Source organism: Salmo salar, chromosome 15 (genome assembly GCF_965601325.2).
Source record: "Salmo salar chromosome 15, fSalSal1, whole genome shotgun sequence".
Classification (NCBI taxonomy): Eukaryota; Metazoa; Chordata; class Actinopteri; order Salmoniformes; family Salmonidae; genus Salmo; species Salmo salar.
This window is the reverse complement of record NC_138305.1, coordinates 47,441,116-47,460,262: the sequence shown is the minus strand read 5'-3', so window position 1 is coordinate 47,460,262 and position 19,147 is coordinate 47,441,116. Positions and strand designations below refer to the sequence as shown.

Sequence of the window (19,147 nt, the reverse complement as noted above, 5' to 3'; positions counted from 1 at the left end):
TTAAAGCATACTGAGAATGGTTTTACTAGGAATTCAATTAGTTTATCTTTGATGGAATTATGGTGTCATAGAGCTACTTACAACTCAGACCTAGCATTACAGATTTGTATTTTTTTTTAAATTTAACTAGGCAAGCCAGTTAAGAACAAATTCTTATTTTACAATTGCGGCCTACCCCAGCCAAGCCCTCCCCTAACCCGGACAACACTGGGCCAATTGTGTGCCGCCCTATGGGACTCCCGATCACGGCCGGTTATGATACAGCCCAGGATCGAACCAGGGTCTGTAGTGACGCAAGATAGGTGTCTATCAACAGAGCCACATTTACATTATTATAAAAATCGAATAAATCTCCACCATATAGAAGCTATACCCCTCTTACTCCCCTCAGTCAGGATTATGACAGGATTATTGCCTTTATGAGGCAGAGACTATCACAGACAGAGTATTTTATAGCACAAGCCTACCAGGGAAAACTAGGCACAAATAAGACCATAATCCTTGAAATATCCACCTGATTTAGAATTGTTTCTTGAAAACTTGACATGCAAAACATTTTGGGACTGAAGCAACAGTGGACTAATGAAAAAATGTGCGTCATATAATTTTTGAGTGGATTTTTCCTTTAATGGCAATCATTCAATCTTATGTTTTTGTACTGAAGCAATTCAAAATCAGGTTGATATTTCAAGGACAGTTTTTTTTATTTGTGCCTAATTTTCCCCGTTAGGTTTGTGCTGTAAGACACACAGTTTGTGATTGTCTCTGCCTCATAAAGGCAATAATCCTGTCAGGCAATCACAACCTTTGACTGAGAGGAAGTCAGGTGCTTGCGTTCAACAACCTTGACAATCTGTTCCCAGCAGCGCTTTTAGACTTCATTAAAACAATGTCGTTAATTATGGATCCTCTCTTATGGGACCGTCCCCTTACCAGCCCCGACACTTCCTACTCATCTGTCCAATAGACACACCTCAAGCCAACATTTATGGCCACCTTGAGAAACGAGGCGCCTGTCATAGACAATCGTTCAAAGCGACAGCAGTCTGTTATCTGAAACAAGTCACTGCGGTAGCATGTGGGTGTCCATAATTTATTGTAACGTCAGACAGGGTGCCTGCATCTTTCCCTACTCCACCTCTCCTCCGCACTGATCTTCTCTTGATTCATGTCTACCCCTCTCCATTGCTTCACTATATCCCTCTTCTCTTCCCTCCTTTCATCCCCCCTCTCTTTATCAATGAGGACGTCTCACTTTCTGCCTCCCCCTTTCCCAAAAGTCTGACTAGGACATATGATTGTGTCATAACCCTATAACAGATAGAAAGATGAAGACTCTTTCTGGAGCTGGAAGCATCTTTATTGCCCTAGAATCGTCCTGAGAATGGTAGTAGTAGTGTACATCTCATCTGAACATGGGTTACAACTCAGTTGGCGCTGGACTTTATATACAGAATACATACATTTACACCCCCTCCACACAGTATTGCTGGATCACACTTTATGATATACTTTGTCACAAAAATATACAGATTATTCCGCACAGCTAGAGCAAATAAAAATACAGTTGTCCGTAATGTACAGTGAGTTAAAAGCTGTTTCCACATTCCTACCGATTTAGTTTCCATTAATTTGAACATTTATGATTTTCCAAGATTTCTACTTTCTGAAACAGAAACACAGAGACACGTTTGAAATACCACCACCAGATCTTCATCATAAGAAAGGAAAGAGGTTCTTTGCACAGTGTGTAATCTACAACTCAATGCAAAAAATGCATGGTTCAATGTCATCAAGTACTGTACATCACGTTATTATATTGCCTTAGAGGCTATGGTATAGTACAGGTATCAGTGCCATGAGTGAAGTAGTGAAGCTAGTACAAAATGTTTTATTTACTTATTAAAACAAAATTACTTAATCTTTAGAAAATTATCTGTATTTATTCCTTTATTCTTCGTTAATGCCACACTGGTAAATAAAAAATAAAAAAAATAAAAAATAATCAAGCCAACAATAAATACATTTTTAGGGCTCTATTCAATCAGATCTGCTTTAGCTGACATCTGCATAGCGGCTGTTTTGATGGTGTTGGAGGTGGAACTGCGCTAAGAGCTGTCAAATCCACAAGTGGCTCCCGACATTATACCTAAATCGGACACTGCCATTGGCTGCACCGAGTCACATTATCTGAAAACCCATGCAGCCTTCTTTACAAGTTCAACACTGGAATGTGAGATGTAATCTACACCTCCATTAGGATGATAAAAACCCTCATTATATCGTTTAATGATTTTTACATTTGAGCATCATTATTTCTATATAGCTTTCTACACGTTTTCTTTCTGAACTTCTAACGCCAGTGGGTGTGGCTTCGTGACAATGATCGGAAGAGCAGCTGCTCACCGATTTGACAGTTCCACCTCCGACTCCACCAAAACATCCGCTATGCGGGTGTCTGCTTTCGCGGTTAACTCTTGATCTGATTGAATATAGGCCTTTATTCAATATCTCCCCTCACCTTCATAATCATTGGGGCGGCAGGTGGACTAGTGGTTAGAGCGTTGGACAAGTAATCGAAAGGTTGCAAGGTCAAATCCCCGAGCTGACAAGGTAAAAATCTGTAATTCTGCCCCTGAACAAGGCAGTTAACCCACTGTTCCTAGGCTGTCATTGATAATAAGAATTTGTTCTTAACTGACTTGCCTAGTCAAAAAAATTATAATAATGAGTTACAGTTACTTAATGCATTTCCTTGAAAATATTTCAATGAAATCAAGTTCCCTAACTTATTATAGGTGAGTGTCTTACATACGTTATTGTGACCGCTTGCTGCATCCTTTGACTAAGTGTGTCACACCGTTCTTTGGCAAGCCTGTCCACAGTTCATTTTATATAAAAAAGAAAAGTTATTCAAGCACTACAATGCAGGATGAACAGACGTGGAGCTGGTTTCACACAAATAATAATCCTAGAGGATCTTCAAGTTTTGGGTGTCTTTCTTCATTTCACAAGCACTGTTTAGGTTTATATTAATAACTGCCATCAAAATCCCTTATAAGGCAGTTATCCCTGTCACTAAGGTGATGTCAGTCCTTCCTCCTCTCCTCCTGAGTTTGTAATGGCGAGCAGGGCTGTGTTAGCCTTGTCAAACTCACAACAGTCCCAGAATGACATAAAGAAGGACTGGACAACAATTACTTAATAGAAGAGCAACTGGAACTTCACAGAGGAGCCATTTTGTCTCCGTTCAGGTCCACTCATTGCTGTTCACTCTGTTCTTCCAGCACAGTACCACTTCCTGCATTAATCTTGACCTTTATGACATCACTACCCTATCCTTCCTCTATGTGATCCTAGTCCCACGTGGCTGGTCAGGCCCTGGCCTCCAGCAGTTCTAGGAACAGTTTGTGCATGGGCACACGGCCGTCCTGCTTGATGCTGCAGAAGTGCTGCACAGCCCTGGCGGCCGTCTGCCGGAGCAGGGGCAGGGTCATGATGAGCTTGCCTGCCCGCCGAGGGTCCTCCGTGTGCTGGGCACTCTCATAGTCCTGCAGGGCCCCATGGAGCACATCCTGGAGACTCTGGACTGCCTCCACATCCTCTATCTGCATGGAGTCTGTGAAGAGAGGGAGCGGGGGAGAGAGGGAACAGGGTAGAGGGGAAGGCAGATGGAAAGGAAGGAACATAGATAGGGCAGAGGAAGGATGATATTGTGAGATGATGTTGGCATATATGCAGAGATTGAACGTCAGCAAAGCCAAATAGCCATTGGAAAATACATGCCTAACTCAACCTCAACTACAACAACACAGTGAAGTTCCATACCTGAGTTAGCCAGTGAGATTGCCTTGAGGACAACAAACTCCTCCTTGTCAATCCTCATGGCTTTATATTTCTTCACCAGCTGCAGTATGGTGTTGTTTAGGTCCAGTACACCTGCCAGTTTGGACTGCTCCTCATCCATGATGTAGTCCTCAGCATACACCAGCTTATCCTCTAGGGCCAGCGAGCGAAACACCACACGCAGGATCAGAATCTCCATCCATCCGCTCTGCAGTAGACTCATCTGGTCTGCCAGCGAGAGCAAGGGGAAACCTGAAGAAAGGGGGATGGAGGAGAGATGGAGAGTTTTTTAGCTAGGTCTAATTAGGGAGGACAAAGAGTGAAAGGACCATTTTAAAGACATATCTTCATCGAAAAGACACAACCCAAAAATAAAAACATCGGCATTCGAAAATAGAATTGTAATGGTTTTAGTCAGAATGGCTGGACCCATTGGAATAATTAGACCAAGGTCAACCGAAGGGTCATTGGATGAGGGGTCAGTTGAGGCTAGCAGCGGTCTGGAACAGTTGAATAGTGAAAGCCCATAAGTTGTCAATCCAATAAAGACACTCCCTTTGACAAACAGATACACCTCCATGTGAGCAAGATTAGATCCACTCAATCTGTAGTCTCCTCACACACACACACACACACACACACACACACACACACACACACACACACACACACACACACACACACACACACACACACACACACACACACACACACACACACACACACACACACACACACACACACACACACACACACACACACACACACACACACACACACACACACAGCATAATTAAAAACCAGAAGATTAGTTTTACAGAATGGAGGGAAAGGAAGAGGAGGAGGGGAAGGCTTCTTTTTCTTTTTTACACCATCAGTGATTCTTATCAGGGTCGGGTGCTTTTACAATTGCCATGTGAACGCCTGTGGCTCCCGCTCCTCATTATCTCTCCCAGATTGATTGGAACACTGTCTGCAGACTCTTTCATTGGTTGATAGGGATCAGCATTTCGGTACAGAACGATCGTTCAGCAGAGGAGAAGGAGAAGCATTGTGTGAGTCTGTGTGTGTGTCGTTGTCTTTGAGGACACCTCTATATGGATACACACAAGGGGACACATAAAGGAGCATCAGAGACGTCCTCTGTCCCGCAGAGACAAGACAAAGCCGACGGAGACAAAGAGGTCCTCTTACTTAACCTGTCTGGGATAGGGGGCAGTATTTTCACGGCTGGATAAAAAACGTACACGATTTAAACTGGTTACTACTCTTGCCCAGAAACGAGAATATGCATATTATTTGTTATTTGGATAGAAAACACTCTAAAGTTTCAAAAACTGTTTGAATGGTGTCTGTGAGTATAACAGAACTCATATGGCAGGCAAAAACCTGAGAAGATTCCAAGAAGGAAGTGGCCTTTATGCGAATTTGTAGTCCTTCTGTTGCTTGTCTATCAAAACTACAGTATCTGAGCTGTTATGTGACACTTTCTAAGGCTTCCATTGGCTCTCTAAAGCCTTCAGAAACCGGATTGACGCGTCTCCTGTCTCTGGGCAGATAACAGCAGCAGAGTTTGTCAGTGGACTGCCTTGTGACAGAGAGACTGGAAATGCGCGTTCACGAGACCTCGCCATTTTTTCTCTTCCTTTTTGAATGAATACAGCATTGTCTGGTTGGAATATTATCACTATTTTACGAGAAAAATACCATAAAAAATTATTTTAAACAGCGTTTGACATGCTTCTAAGTACGGTAAAGGAACATTTTGAATTTTTATGTCTCGAAATGCGCTCGCGCGTTACCCTTTGGATAGTGACCTGAACGCACGAACAAAACGGGGGTATTTGCACATAACTATGGATTATTTGGAACAAAAACAACATTTGTTCTGGAAGTAGCAGTCCTGGGAGTGCATTCTGATGAAGAACAGCAAAGGTAATCCAATTTTTCTAATAGTAATTCTGAGTTTAGGTTGCCTCAAACTTGGCGGGTGTCAAATTAGCTAGCCGTGATGGCTGAGCTATGTACTCAGAATATTGCAAAATGTGCTTTCGCCGAAAAGCTATTTTAAAATCTGACATAGCGATTGCATAAAGGAGTTTTGTATCTATAATTCTTAAAATAATTGTTATGTATTTTGTCAACGTTTATGATGAGTAATTTAGTAAATTCACCTGAAGTTTTGGGTGGGAATGCTAGTTCTGAACATCACATGCTAATGTTAAAAGCTGTTTTTTGATATAAATATGAACTTGATTGAACAAAACATGCATGTATTGTATAACATAATGTCCTAGGAGTGTCATCTGATGAAGATCATCAAAGGTTAGTGCTGCATTTAGCTGTGTTTTGTGTTTTTGTGACATATATGCTTGCTTTGAAAATGGCTGTGTGATTGTTTTTGGCTGTGTACTCTCCTAACATAATCTAATGTTTTGCTTTCGCTGTAAAGCCTTTTTGAAATCAGACAATGTGGTTGGATTAACGAGAGTCCTATCTTTCAAATGGTGTAAAATAGTCGTATGGTTGAAAAATTGAAATTATTGCATTTTTGAGGTATTTGTTTTTCGCGCCACGTTCTTCCATTAGATATTTGGCGAGGCGTTCCCGCTAGCGGAACGTCTAGATGCAAGAGTTAACCCAGAGCAGTTAGTCCATGGGATGTCATTCTCAACGCTGTAGTTAAGGGTTAGGGTATGAGGAGCGCTTGGAACAATGATACAGGCATACAGGCTTAAATTTGAGAGGGTTATCTGGGCTGGAAGGGTTCAGCTGTGCCCCTACAGAAACACACACATAATAACTTCACAGCCAGCTTACAGCAGCCTAAAAAAGGCCAAAGTGTGGTGTGAGAGAGGGTCTTAAGCCAAGTTCATCTTCTCCCAGCATAGCCCTCAGACAGAATCAACGTCAGTCTCCATAACAGGACCAGACAGGGGAAGGGGCGGGGGGGACAGGGTGCTGAGTGGTCGAGCTGGACTAACCTCCCCCAGGGCAGTAGCAACGACAGCCTGGGCCCCTCTGCCAGGACACTGGTTCCCCCAGCCATGGGCCGTAGCCTGCCACTCAAACAGAGCTGATGTGACACCACCATTACGGTGCTACCAGGGGTCTAGAGCTGAGACTACTTTCTCTCCCCTTCTCTGTCCCTCATCACTCTGTCCTTATCTACTGTATCTCTCTTCCACTCTCACAACATCTCGCTGACTCTCTCTCTCTCTTGCCTTCTTGCACATTCACTATTGGCCTTCCACTCGCTCATCCTCAGTTTCTCGCTCTCTCTCAGTTTCTCTCTCTCCATTATCCCCTCAAGTGGGTCCCTGGTGTGTCTGTGTCGGTGGTTGTTTCCCATGGCTGCTCCACTCCTCCAGACAGACAAACGCTCCACTGGCAAAGGGCTACAAATACACACATCCATGTGACTGACTAGGTTAGACTCCGACTCTGACAGTAAACACTGGTGACAAGCAGAGAAGAAGAGTTTCAAGGCATTCAGGAGGGGAGCGCTTTGTTGCTCTTCGTTCTTTCTTTGAGAACGAAGAAAGTGCTGATCAGGAAAGACACGCACGCACGCACGCACGCACGCACGCACGCACGCACGCACGCACGCACGCACACACACACACACACACACACACACACACACACACACACACACACACACACACACACACACACACACACACACACACACACACACACACACACACACACACACACACACACACACACACCTGCTTAGGCAGCTTGTTGTGTAAGCATTACTGGACAAGCGTTAACAAAAACACAGGTGTTTCCCTGGTGATGTTTTGGGTGTGAACAGGACATTAACTGCTGATAGAGCCAAAAGACTTTCATCTGAGTGAGAGAGAGAAAAAGCTTGGGGAAAGAGAGAGTGGGAAGGAAGAGATACTGGATATATGTGATCGAATTAAGGATCGGGGGCGTTTGATGCCATTTCCTACTTCACAGTAGGGATGTTAATTATATATACAGTACTAGTCAAAACTTTGGACATACCTACTCATTCCAGCGTTTTTCTTAATTTGACTATTTTCTGCAATTTAGAATAATAACACATATGGAATCATGTAGTAACCAAAAAAGTGTCAAACAAATCAAAATATATTTGAAATTTGAGATTCTTCAAAGTAGCCACCCTTTGCCTTGATGGCAGCTTTGCACACTCTTGGTGTAACATGTGCGCTGAGAGTTAGGAAGTTCAGGTAGTGAGTGTTTTAATAAATAAACACAACTAAATACAAACAAGAAACACAAACAACATGCAGACTTGTTTACGCTGCTGTGCGTTTTGTTGCCGATCTTACTTTGCTACCTGACGGTTTTTTACTTTTTCATTACCGTATATTTTTACTTTTTCCCTCACTCAACTTTTTTCATTCAACTTTTTCACCCCGGAGGTTTTATCTGGACATGGTTCGTCAGGACTTTAAACAGCCGAAGCTAAGTAACATTAACATGATGCCTTCTAATTGCAGTCGTTGTACTTATAATATACAGGAGAACGATCGCCTTACGGCAAGGATAGCTGTGCTGCAAGCCCAGCTTCAGACGCGATCGTTAGGCAAGGGTAATTTCAGTGTAGGAAAGGATGAAACAGCGTCTGTGCCACCAGTAAGTACCGATAGTAACGTTAGTATAAACCCCCTCGCACGGTCCCCGCAGCCGGACATCTTTCTCATGGCTTCTGGAGGGAAACGCTGTAGGAATGCTCAACCGGTGTCGCTTATTCAGCCGACAGAAACTTTCAACCGGTTCTCCCCATTAAGCGAGTCGGAGTCGGAGGCCGAGATTTCTCTGGTCTCTACTCCTCCCGTTGTGGGGTCTGAGACGCCGACGGCTCCCACCATTAGCTCTGACAAATTGAAAACCCTAGTCATTGGCGACTCCATTACCCGCAGTATTAGACTTAAAACTAATCATCCAGCGATTATACACTGTTTACCAGGGGGCAGGGCTACCGACGTTAAGGCTAATCTAAAGACGGTGCTGGCTAAAGCTAAAACTGGCGAGTGTAGAGAGTATAGAGATATTGTTATTGTCACGTCCTGACCAGTAGAGGGTGTAGTTGGGTCAGGACGTGGCAGAAGGGAGTGTGTGTTTTTTATTGTTTCATTGATTTTGGCCGTGTGACTTCCAATCAAGCACAGCTGTAGAGGGTTGTGGTTGATTGGGAGTCACACATAAGGAGCATGTTTTTCCTTTGGGTTTTGTGGGTAATTGTTTCTTGTTTAGTGTGTTTGCACCTGACAGGACTGTTGGCTGTCAGTTTCCTTGTTTTGTTTGTTATAGTGTTCTTTCTAATTAAATTTAAAGATGAATACTAACTCCGCTGCATTTTGGTCCATTCCTGAAGACAGCCCTTACAGAATTACCCACCAAACAAGGACCAAGCAGCGGAAGAGGAAGGAGCAGCGACAGGAGAGAAAAAGGGAGGAATGGACATGGGAGGACGTCCTGGATGGCAAGGGAGCCTACACCTGGGAAGAGATCCTGGCCGGAAGGGATCGCCTCCCATGGGAACAGGTAGAGGCACTCAGGAGAGTGGAGGCAGCTGGACAGAGGAACCATCGGGAACGTTACGCTGGAACACGGTTGGCTAGGAAACCCGAGAGGCAGCCCCAAGATTTTTTTTGGGGGGGGCACACGGGTAGCTTGGCCAGGCCAGGGAAGAGCCGTAAGCCAGCTACCCGTGACTACAGCGAGGTGCAATTGAGGTGGAGGGCGCCATGTTACGCTGTGGTACGCACCATCTCGCCGATACGGACGCACAGCCCAGTTCGCCCAGTACCAGCGCCCCGCAGGTGCCAGGGCAAGGGGAGCATCGAGCCGGAAGGGGTGATTCCAACCCTACAATCAAGACCGCCAGCGCGCCATTTCGGTCCGGTGTTTCCCGCCAGACGCACTAGCATGGAGGTGCGTGTCTCCGGGCTGGCACGTCCTATACCAGCCCCGTGCATCAGGAGTCTAGTGTGTCAACCCAGCCTCGCCAGTCAACAGTCACCAGAGCTGCCCGCCAGTCAACAGTCGCCAGAGCTGCCCGCCAGTCAACAGTCGCCAGAGCTGCCCGCCAGTCAACAGTCGCCAGAGCTGCCCGCCAGTCAACAGTCGCCAGAGCTGCCCGCCAGTCAACAGTCATCAGAGCTGCCCGCCAGTCAACAGTCATCAGAGCTGCCCGCCAGTCAACAGTCGTCAGAGCTGCCCGCCAGTCAACAGTCGCCAGAGAGGTCAGACTGCGCTGAACTGCCGGAGAGGCCAGACTGCGCTGAACTGCCGGAGTGGCCAGACTGCGCTGAACTGCCGGAGTGGCCAGACTGCCCTGAACTGCCGGAGTGGCCAGACTGCCCTGAACTGCCAGAGTGGCCAGACTGCCCTGAACTGCCAGAGTGGCCAGACTGCCCTGAACTGCCAGAGTGGCCAGACTGCCCTGAACTGCCAGAGTGGCCAGACTGCCCTGAACTGCCAGAGTGGCCAGACTGCCCTGAACTGCCAGAGTGGCCAGACTGCCCTGAACTGCCAGAGTGGCCAGACTGCCCTGAACTGCCAGAGTGGCCAGACTGCCCTGAACTGCCAGAGTGGCCAGACTGCCCTGAACTGCCAGAGTGGCCCGCCTGCCCGGATCTGCCAGGGTGCCCTGCCTGCCCTCCGGCCCAGCCCGAGTGGCCCTCCTGTCCTCCGGCCCAGCCCGAGGGGCCCTCCTGCTCTCCGGCCCAGCCCGAGGGGCCCTCCTGCCCTCCGGCCCATCCCGAGGGGCCCTCCTGCCCTCCGGCCCGGCCCGAGGGGCCCTCCTGCTCTCCGGCCCGGCCCGAGGGGCCCTCCTGCCCTCCGGCCCGGCCCGAGGGGCCCTCCTGCCCTCCGGCCCAGCCCGAGGGGCCCTCCTGCCCTCCGGCCCAGCCCGAGGGGCCCTCCTGCCCTCCGGCCCAGCCCGAGGGGCCCTCCTGCCCTCCGGCCCAGCCCGAGGGGCCCTCCTGTCCTCCGGCCCAGCCCGAGTGGTCTGTCTGCCAGGGTCAGCCCGAGTGGCCCGTCTGCCCGGCGCAGCTATCGGCGCCACCAAAGTGGGCGACGCCAAAGGTGGAGCGAGGTCCACGTCCTGCACCTGAGCCACCTCCAGGATAGGTGGGTTGGGGAGGGAGGGTGTAGCACAGTGCCGTCGGTGACGGCAGCCACCCTCCCTTCCCTCCCTTATTGTTTAGGTGTTCCTTTTTGTTGGGGATTTTCTTGTGTGTTCTTTTTTTAGGTGCATCCCGGGGTCTGCACCTTGAGGGGGGGGGGTACTGTCACGTCCTGACCAGTAGAGGGTGTAGTTGGGTCAGGACGTGGCAGAAGGGAGTGTGTGTTTTTTATTGTTTCATTGATTTTGGCCGTGTGACTTCCAATCAAGCACAGCTGTAGAGGGTTGTGGTTGATTGGGAGTCACACATAAGGAGCATGTTTTTCCTTTGGGTTTTGTGGGTAATTGTTTCTTGTTTAGTGTGTTTGCACCTGACAGGACTGTTGGCTGTCAGTTTCCTTGTTTTGTTTGTTATAGTGTTCTTTCTAATTAAATTTAAAGATGAATACTAACTCCGCTGCATTTTGGTCCATTCCTGAAGACAGCCCTTACAGTTATCCACATCGGCACCAACGATGTTAGGATGAAACAGTCAGAGGTCACCAAGCGCAACATAGCTTCAGCGTGTAAATCAGCTAGAAAGATGTGTCGGCATCGATTAATTGTCTCTGGCCCCCTCCCAGTTAGGGGGAGTGATGAGCTCTACAGCAGAGTCTCACAACTCAATCGCTGGTTGAAAACTGTTTTCTGCCCCTCCCAAAAGATAGAATTTGTAGATAATTGGCCCTCTTTCTGGGACTCACCCACAAACAGGACCAAGCCTGGCCTGTTGAGGAGTGACGGACTCCATCCTAGCTGGAGGGGTGCTCTCATCTTATCTACGAACATAGACAGGGCTCTAACTCCTCTAGCTCCACAATGAAATAGGGTGCAGGCCAGGCAGCAGGCTGTTAGCCAGCCTGCCAGCTTAGTGGAGTCTGCCACTAGCACAGTCAGCGTAGTCAGCTCAGCTTTCCCCATTGAGAACCGTGTCTGTGCCTCGATCTAGGTTGGGCAAAATTAAAAATGGCGGTGTTCGCTTTAGCAATCTCACTAGTATAAAGACCTCCTCCATTCCTGCCATTATTGAAAGAGATTGTGATACCTCACATCTCAAAATTGGGTTACTTAATGTTAGATCCCTCACTTCCAAGGCAGTTATAGTCAATGAACTAATCACTGATAATAATCTTGATGTGATTGGCCTGACTGAAACATGGCTTAAGCCTGATGAATTTACTGTGTTAAATGAGGCCTCACCCCCTGGTTACACTAGTGACCATACCCCCCGTGCATCCGGCAAAGGCGGAGGTGTTGCTAACATTTCCTAGCCACCATGCTTCTTTCGCATGCTTTGCATGCTGTTTGGGGTTTTAGGCTGGGTTACTGTACAGCACTTTGAGAATATCAGCTGATGTACGAAGGGCTATATAAAAATAAATTTGATTTGATTTTGATTTGACAACACACAGACATGACACTGGAACAGAAACAATGACGCCTGGGGAAGGAACCAAAGGGAGTGACATATATAGGGAAGGTACTCATGGAAGTGATGGAGTCCAGGTGAGTCTGATGACGCGCAGGTGTGCGTAACGATGGTGACAGGTGTGCGCCATAACAAGCAGCCTGGTGACCTAGAGGCCGGAGAGGGAGCACACGTGACACTTGACATTCTCTCAACCAGCTTCATGCATACCTGGTATGCATTTCTATTAACAGGTGCGCCTTGTTAAAAGTTAATTTGTGGAATTTCTTTCCTTCTTAATGCGTTTGAGCCAATCAGTTGTATTGTCACAAGGTAGCTACTTTGAAGAATCTAAAATATAAAATATTTTTTGATTTGTTCAATTCTTTTTTGGTTACTACATGATTCCATATGTGTTATTTCATAGCTTTGATGTCTTCACTATTATTCTACAACGTAGAAAATAGTAAAAAATAAATAAAACCCTTGAATGTGTAGGTGTGTCCAATCTTTTGACTGGTCCTGTATATATATTTTCTGACATAAATGTTTTCTTGAAAACGTGAACTTTCATATGCCTTTCACAAACTTGTATGGGATCCATAAATGTGAATCAAAATGCTTAGTTAGACCTAGTAAATAGCCTAGTTTAGCCAAGGAGAAAGCACCGAACTACAGTAAATCGGGAGAAAGGCAGGATCCATGATTAGCTGAGATAATGGAGGGGGATATTAGACAGACTACTTTCTGGAGGACAATCCCATGCTCACTCATGTGTTTACATGTGAAATCTTAAAGAGATGGGTAGGGCTATGGCTTAAGAGGGTGTGAATGATCCTGAATGGGCGGAAACAAAGAAGGGCTCTCTAGAAAACGTGATCATTCAAGGGCATTTTGTCTCCTACTTGTCTCAAAAGTGGGATAACAAGTTTAGCTCATTTACATTTCCCCCCTCAACTGCAGTGTATGATATACCATTTTGAAGCTCTGAGTTTGTACTTTTATAAAATGTTACAAAAAAAGGCAATCTTGAAAATTCGACATACATGTAAGTTCACCTTCCTGAATTGAGCCACATATGGCCATATCTACCTCCACTGCTATCTACTTGGCTGTCATCTTTTTGGGGAAAGTCATTAGATCTCTAAATGCTTGTGTACCTTGACAAATTGCGTAACAGTACTTATGTTAGGAAATTCAACTGGAAAATTAAATATACCCAAAGTATATTAAAAGGGATCTGACGTTGTTTGGCCAACAAAGGCAGGACAGTTAGACAGTTATCTTAGCCTGACTGTCACCATGGGTGTAGTTGTGGGAGGGGCTAGTTTTCTCAGTTAGCCCAGAATAACACAGCTGGCCGACGCCCAAGGGCCTTTCCAAAACAAAGAATTACCAAACCCAAGAGAGAGAGACAGAGAGAGACATAGAGAGACACAAAGACAAATGTAAATATACATAAATAAAGTGACAGAGAGAGAGACTAGGGCTCTGTCACAAGCTCATCCATGTATCCACAATGTACATGTATACTGTACATCAAATCAGAGGGGAGGAGAGAGAGCGAAAGAGAGCGAGAGAGAGACAGACAGAGATTTGCAGCAATATTTGTGAACTGTTGCCACAAGAAAAGGGCAACCGATAGAGCACAAACACCATTAGAAATACAACCTATGTTTAACTGTTTATTTATTTTCCCTTTCATAATTCAATTACTTGCACATTGTTACAACATTGTACAGTGCATTCGGGAAGTATTCAAACCCCTTGACTTTTCCCACATTTTGTTACGTTACAGCCTAATTCTAAAATTCATTCAATTGTTTTTTTCCCCTCATCAATCTACACACAATAGCCCATAATGACAAAGCAAAAACAGATTTTTAGACATTTTTGCAAATGTATTGAAAATAAAAAACTGAAATATCACATTCAGATCCTTTACTCAGTACTTTGTTGAAGCACCTTTGGCAGCGATTACAGCCTCAGTCTTCTTGGGTATGACGCTACAAGCTTGACACACCTGTATCTGGGGAGTTTCTCCCATTCTTCTCAAGCTCTGTCAAGATCCTCTCAAGCTCTGTCAAGCTTGATGGGGAGCATTGCAGCACAGCTATTTTCAGGTCTCTCCAGAGATGTTAGATTGGGTTCAAGTCCAGGCTCTGGCTGGGCCACTCAAGGACATTCAGAGACTTGTCTTGCGTTGTCTTGGCTGTGTGCTTAGGATCGTTGTCCTGTTGGAAGGTAAACCTTCGCCCCAGTCTGAGGTCCTGAGCACTCTGGAGCAGGTTTTCATCAAGGATCACTCTGTACTTTGCTCTGTTCATCTTTCCCTCAAACCTGACTAGTCGCCCAGTCCCTGCCGGTGTAAAACGTCCCCACAGCATGATGCTGCCACCACCATGCTTCACCGTAGGGATGTTGCCAGGTTTCCTCGAGATGTGTTGCTTGGCATTTATGTCAAAGATTTCAATCTTAGTTTCATCAGAACAGAGAATCTTGTTTCTCATGGTCTGAGAGTCTTTAGATGCCTTTTGGCAAACTCCAAGTGGGTTAGAGTGCTGCAGAGATGGTTGTCCTTCTGGAAGGTTCTCCAATCTCCACAGAGGTACTCTCGAGCTCTGTCAAGAGTCACTTCCCTGACCAAGGCCCTTCTCCCCCAATTGCTCAGTTTTTCCGGGCGGCCAGCTCTAAGAAGAGTATTGGTGGTTCCAAACGTCTTCCATTTAAGAATGATGGAGGCCACTGTGTTCTTGGGGACCTTAAATGCTGCATAAATGTTTTGGTATCCTTCCCCAGATTTGTGCCTCGACACAATCCTGTCTCGGAGCTCAACGGACAATTCCTTTGACCTCATGACTTGGTTTTTGCTCTGACATGCATTGTCAACTGTGGGACCTTATATAGACAGGTGTGTGCCTTGATGACAACGTTGCACACTCTTGGCATTCTCTCAACCAGCTTCATAAGGTAGTCACCTGGAATCCATTTCAATTAACAGGTGCGCATTTCTTTCCTTCTTAATGCGTTTGAGCCAATCAGTTGTGTTGTGACAAGGTAGGGGTGGTATACAGAAGATAGCCTTATTTGGTAAAAGACCATGTCCATATTATGGCAAAAACAGCCCAAATAAGCAAAGAGAAATGACAGTCCATCATTACTTTAAGACATGATGGTCAGTCAATCTGGAAAATGTCTATTACTTTGAAGGTTTCTTCAAGTGCAGTCGCAAAAATCATCAAGCGCTATGATGAACTGGCTCTCATGAGACCACTACAGGAAAGGAAGACCCATAGTTACCTCTGCTGCAGAGGAAAAGTTCATTCGAGTTACCAGCCTCAGAAATTGCAGCCCAAATTAACGCTTCACAGAGTTCAAGTAACAGACACATCTCAACATCCACTGTTCAGAGGAGACTGTGTGAATCAGGCCTTCATGGTCGAATTGCTGCAAAGAAACCACTACTAAAGGACACCAATAAGAAGAAGAGACTTGCTTGGGCCAAGAAACACAAGCAACTGACATTAGACCAGTGGAAATCTGTCCTTTGGTCTGATGAGTCCAAATTGGAGATTTTTGGTTCCAACCTCCGTGTCTTTGTGAGACGGAGAGTAGGTGAACAGATGATCTCCTCATGTGTGGATCCCACCGTGAAGCATGGAGGAGGAGGTGTGATGGTGTGGGGGTGCTTTGCTGGTGACACTGTCAGTGATTTATTTAGAATTCAACACACACTTAACCAACATGGCTAGCACAGCATTCTGCAGCGATGCGCCATCCCATCTGGTTTGCGCTTAGTGGGACTATCGTTTGTTTTCCAGCAGGGCAATAACCCAAAACACACCTCCAGGCTGTGTAAGGGCTATTTGACCAAGAAGGAGAGTGATTGAGGGCTGCATCAGATGACCTGGCCTCCACAATCACCTAACCTTAACCCAATTGAGATGGTTTGGGATGAGTTGGTCCGCAGAGTGAATGAAAAGCAGCCAGCAAGTGCTCAGCATATGTGGGAACTCCTTCAAGACTGTTGGAAAAGCATTCCAGGTGAAACTGTTTGAGAGAATGCCAAGAGTGTGCAAAACTGTCATCAAGGCAAAGGGTGGCTACTTTGAAGAATCTAAAATACAGTTGAAGTCGGAAGTTTACATACACCTTAGCCAAATGCATTTGAACTCAGTTTTTTTACAATTCCTGACATTTAATCCTCGTAAAGATTCCCTGTCTTGGGTCAGTTAGGATCACCACTTTATTTTAAGAATGTGAAATGTCAGAATAATAGTAGAGAATGATTTATTTCAGCTTTTATTTCTATCATCACATTCCCAGTGGTTCAGAAGTTTACATACACTCAATTAGTATTTGGTAGCATTGCCTTTAAATTGTTCAACTTGGGTCAAACGTTTCGGGTAGCCTTCCACAAGCTTTCCACAATACGTTGGGTGAATTTTGGCCCATTCCTCCTGACAGAGCTGGTGTAACTGAATCAGGTTTGTAGGCCTCCTTGCTCACACACGCTTTTTCAGTTCTGCCCACAAATGTTCTATAGGATTGAGGTCAGGGCTTTGTGATGGCCACTCCAATATCTTGACTTTGTTGTCCTTAAGCCATTTTGCCACAACTTTGGAAGTATGCTTGGGATTGACCATTTGGAAGACCTATTTGCGACCAAGCTTTAACTTCCTGACTGATGTCTTGAGATGTTGCTTCAATATATCCACATAATTTTCCGACCTCATGATGCCATCTATTTTGTGAGTGCACCAGTCCCTCCTGCAGCAAAGCACCCCCACAACATGATGCTGCCACCCCCGTGCTTCACGGTTGGGATGGTGTTCTTCGGCTTGCAAGCGTCCCCCTTTTTCCTCCAAACATAACGATGGTCATTATGGCCAAACAGTTATATTTTTGTTTCATCAGACCAGAGGACATCTCTCCAAAAAGTACGATTTTTGGCCCCATGTGCAGTTGCAAACCGTAGTCTGGCTTTTTTAAAGCGGTTTTGGAGCAGTGGCTTCTTCCTTGCTGAGCGGCCTTTCAGGTTATGTCGATAAAGGACTAATTTTACTGTGGAAATAGATACTTTTGTACCTGTTTCCTCCAGCATCTTCACAAGGTCCTTTGCTGTTGTTCTGGGATTGATTTGCACTTTTCACATCAAAGTATGTTCATCTATAGGAGACAGAACACTTCTCCTTCCTGAGCGATATGACGGCTGCGTGGTCCCATGGTGTTTATACTTGCGTACTATTGTTTGTGCAGATGAACGTGGTACCTTCAGGCGTTTGGAAATTGCTCCCAAGGATGAACCAGACTTGTGGAGGTCTTCAATATTTTTTCTGAGGTCTTGGCTGATTTCTTTTGATTTTCCCATGATGTCAAGCAAAGAGGCACTGAGTTTGAAGGTAGGCCTTGAAATACATCCACAGGTACACCTCCAATTGACTCAAAATGATGCCAAAACTATATTTTGTTAACAAGAAATTGGTGGAGTGGTTGAAAAACGAGTTTTAATGACTCCAACCTAAGTATATGTAAACTTCCAACTTCAACTGTATAACATATATTTTGATTTGTTTAACACTGTTTTGGTTAATACATAATTCCATATGTGTTATTTTATAGTTTTGATGTCTTCGCTATAATTCTACAATGTAGAATATAGTAAAAATAAAGAAAAACCCTTAAATGAGTAGGGGTGTCCAAATGTTTGACTGGTCCTGAATGTAAATAAGGTATTTCAGTTGTTTATTTTTAATGCATTTGCAAAAATGTCTAAAAACCTGTTTTCTCTTTGTCATTATGGGGTATTGTGTGTAGATTGATGAGGGGAAAAATGATATCTAATCCATTTTAGAATGAGGCTGTAATGTAACAAATTGTGGAAAAGGTCAAGAGGTCTGAATACTGTCCGAATGCTCTGTACATAGCTAATAATATAACATTTGAAATGTCTATATTGTTTTAAAACTTATGTTTATTTCCCTTGTTTTTTCCCCTTTTTGTTTATTGTCTATTCCACTTGCTTTGGCAATGTAAACACATGTTTCCCATGCCAATAAAGTCCTTTGAATTGAAATTAATTGAATTGAATTCAGAGACAGACAGAGAGGGAGACAGAGAGAGAGAGAGAGAGAGAGAGAGGAGAGAGAGAGAGAGAGAGAGAAACCAGGAGGCTATCACAAGCTCAACCATGTATCCACAACAGAGTGGAATGCAAACTAAACGAAGGGGCTGAAGATAGATGGCCTCTTTCCTCTTTATCTCCACCATCAGTGTGTGTGTTCGATGGTCCATATGTGTTGTCACTACACAACTAAACCATAGCTTCATCTTAATAGGCTTAAACAGCTTCTCTTGCCTCCAACGCTTCCATCCAGGAGAGCCCTAATCTATAAATTCAGCTTCTCTTGCTTCCAACACTTCCATCCAGGAGAGCCCTAATCTAGAAGTTCAGTTTCTCTTGCTTCCAACACTTCCATCCAGGAGAGCCCTAATCTAGAAGTTCAGCTTCTCCTGGTTCCAACGCTTCCATCCAGGAGAGCCCTAATCTAGAAGTTCAGCTTCTCTTGCTTCCAACGCTTCCATCCAGGAGAGCCCTAATCTAGAAGTTCAGCTTCTCTTGCCTCCAACGCTCCCATCCAGGAGAGCCCTAATCTAGAAGTTAAGTTTCTCTTGCTTCCAACGCTTCCACCCAGGAGAGCCCTAATCTAGAAGTTCAGCTT

General features: G+C 45.2%; 1 protein-coding gene across 1 annotated transcript in view; it reads right to left on the bottom strand.

Annotated features, from left to right (window-relative positions):
- Positions 1 to 1,338: 1,338 nt before the first annotated feature.
- Positions 1,339 to 19,147, bottom strand: part of LOC106571477 (estrogen-related receptor gamma-like) — a 44,009-nt gene continuing 26,200 nt past the window's right edge. Inside the window, exons 7-8 of the mRNA XM_014144636.3 lie at positions 3,829 to 4,098; positions 1,339 to 3,619 (exon numbers count right to left, since the gene is read on the bottom strand). Coding sequence (XP_014000111.2) covers positions 3,375 to 3,619; positions 3,829 to 4,098 — 515 coding nt within the window. The 3' untranslated portion in view covers positions 1,339 to 3,374. The remainder of the gene's footprint in view (positions 3,620 to 3,828; positions 4,099 to 19,147) is intronic.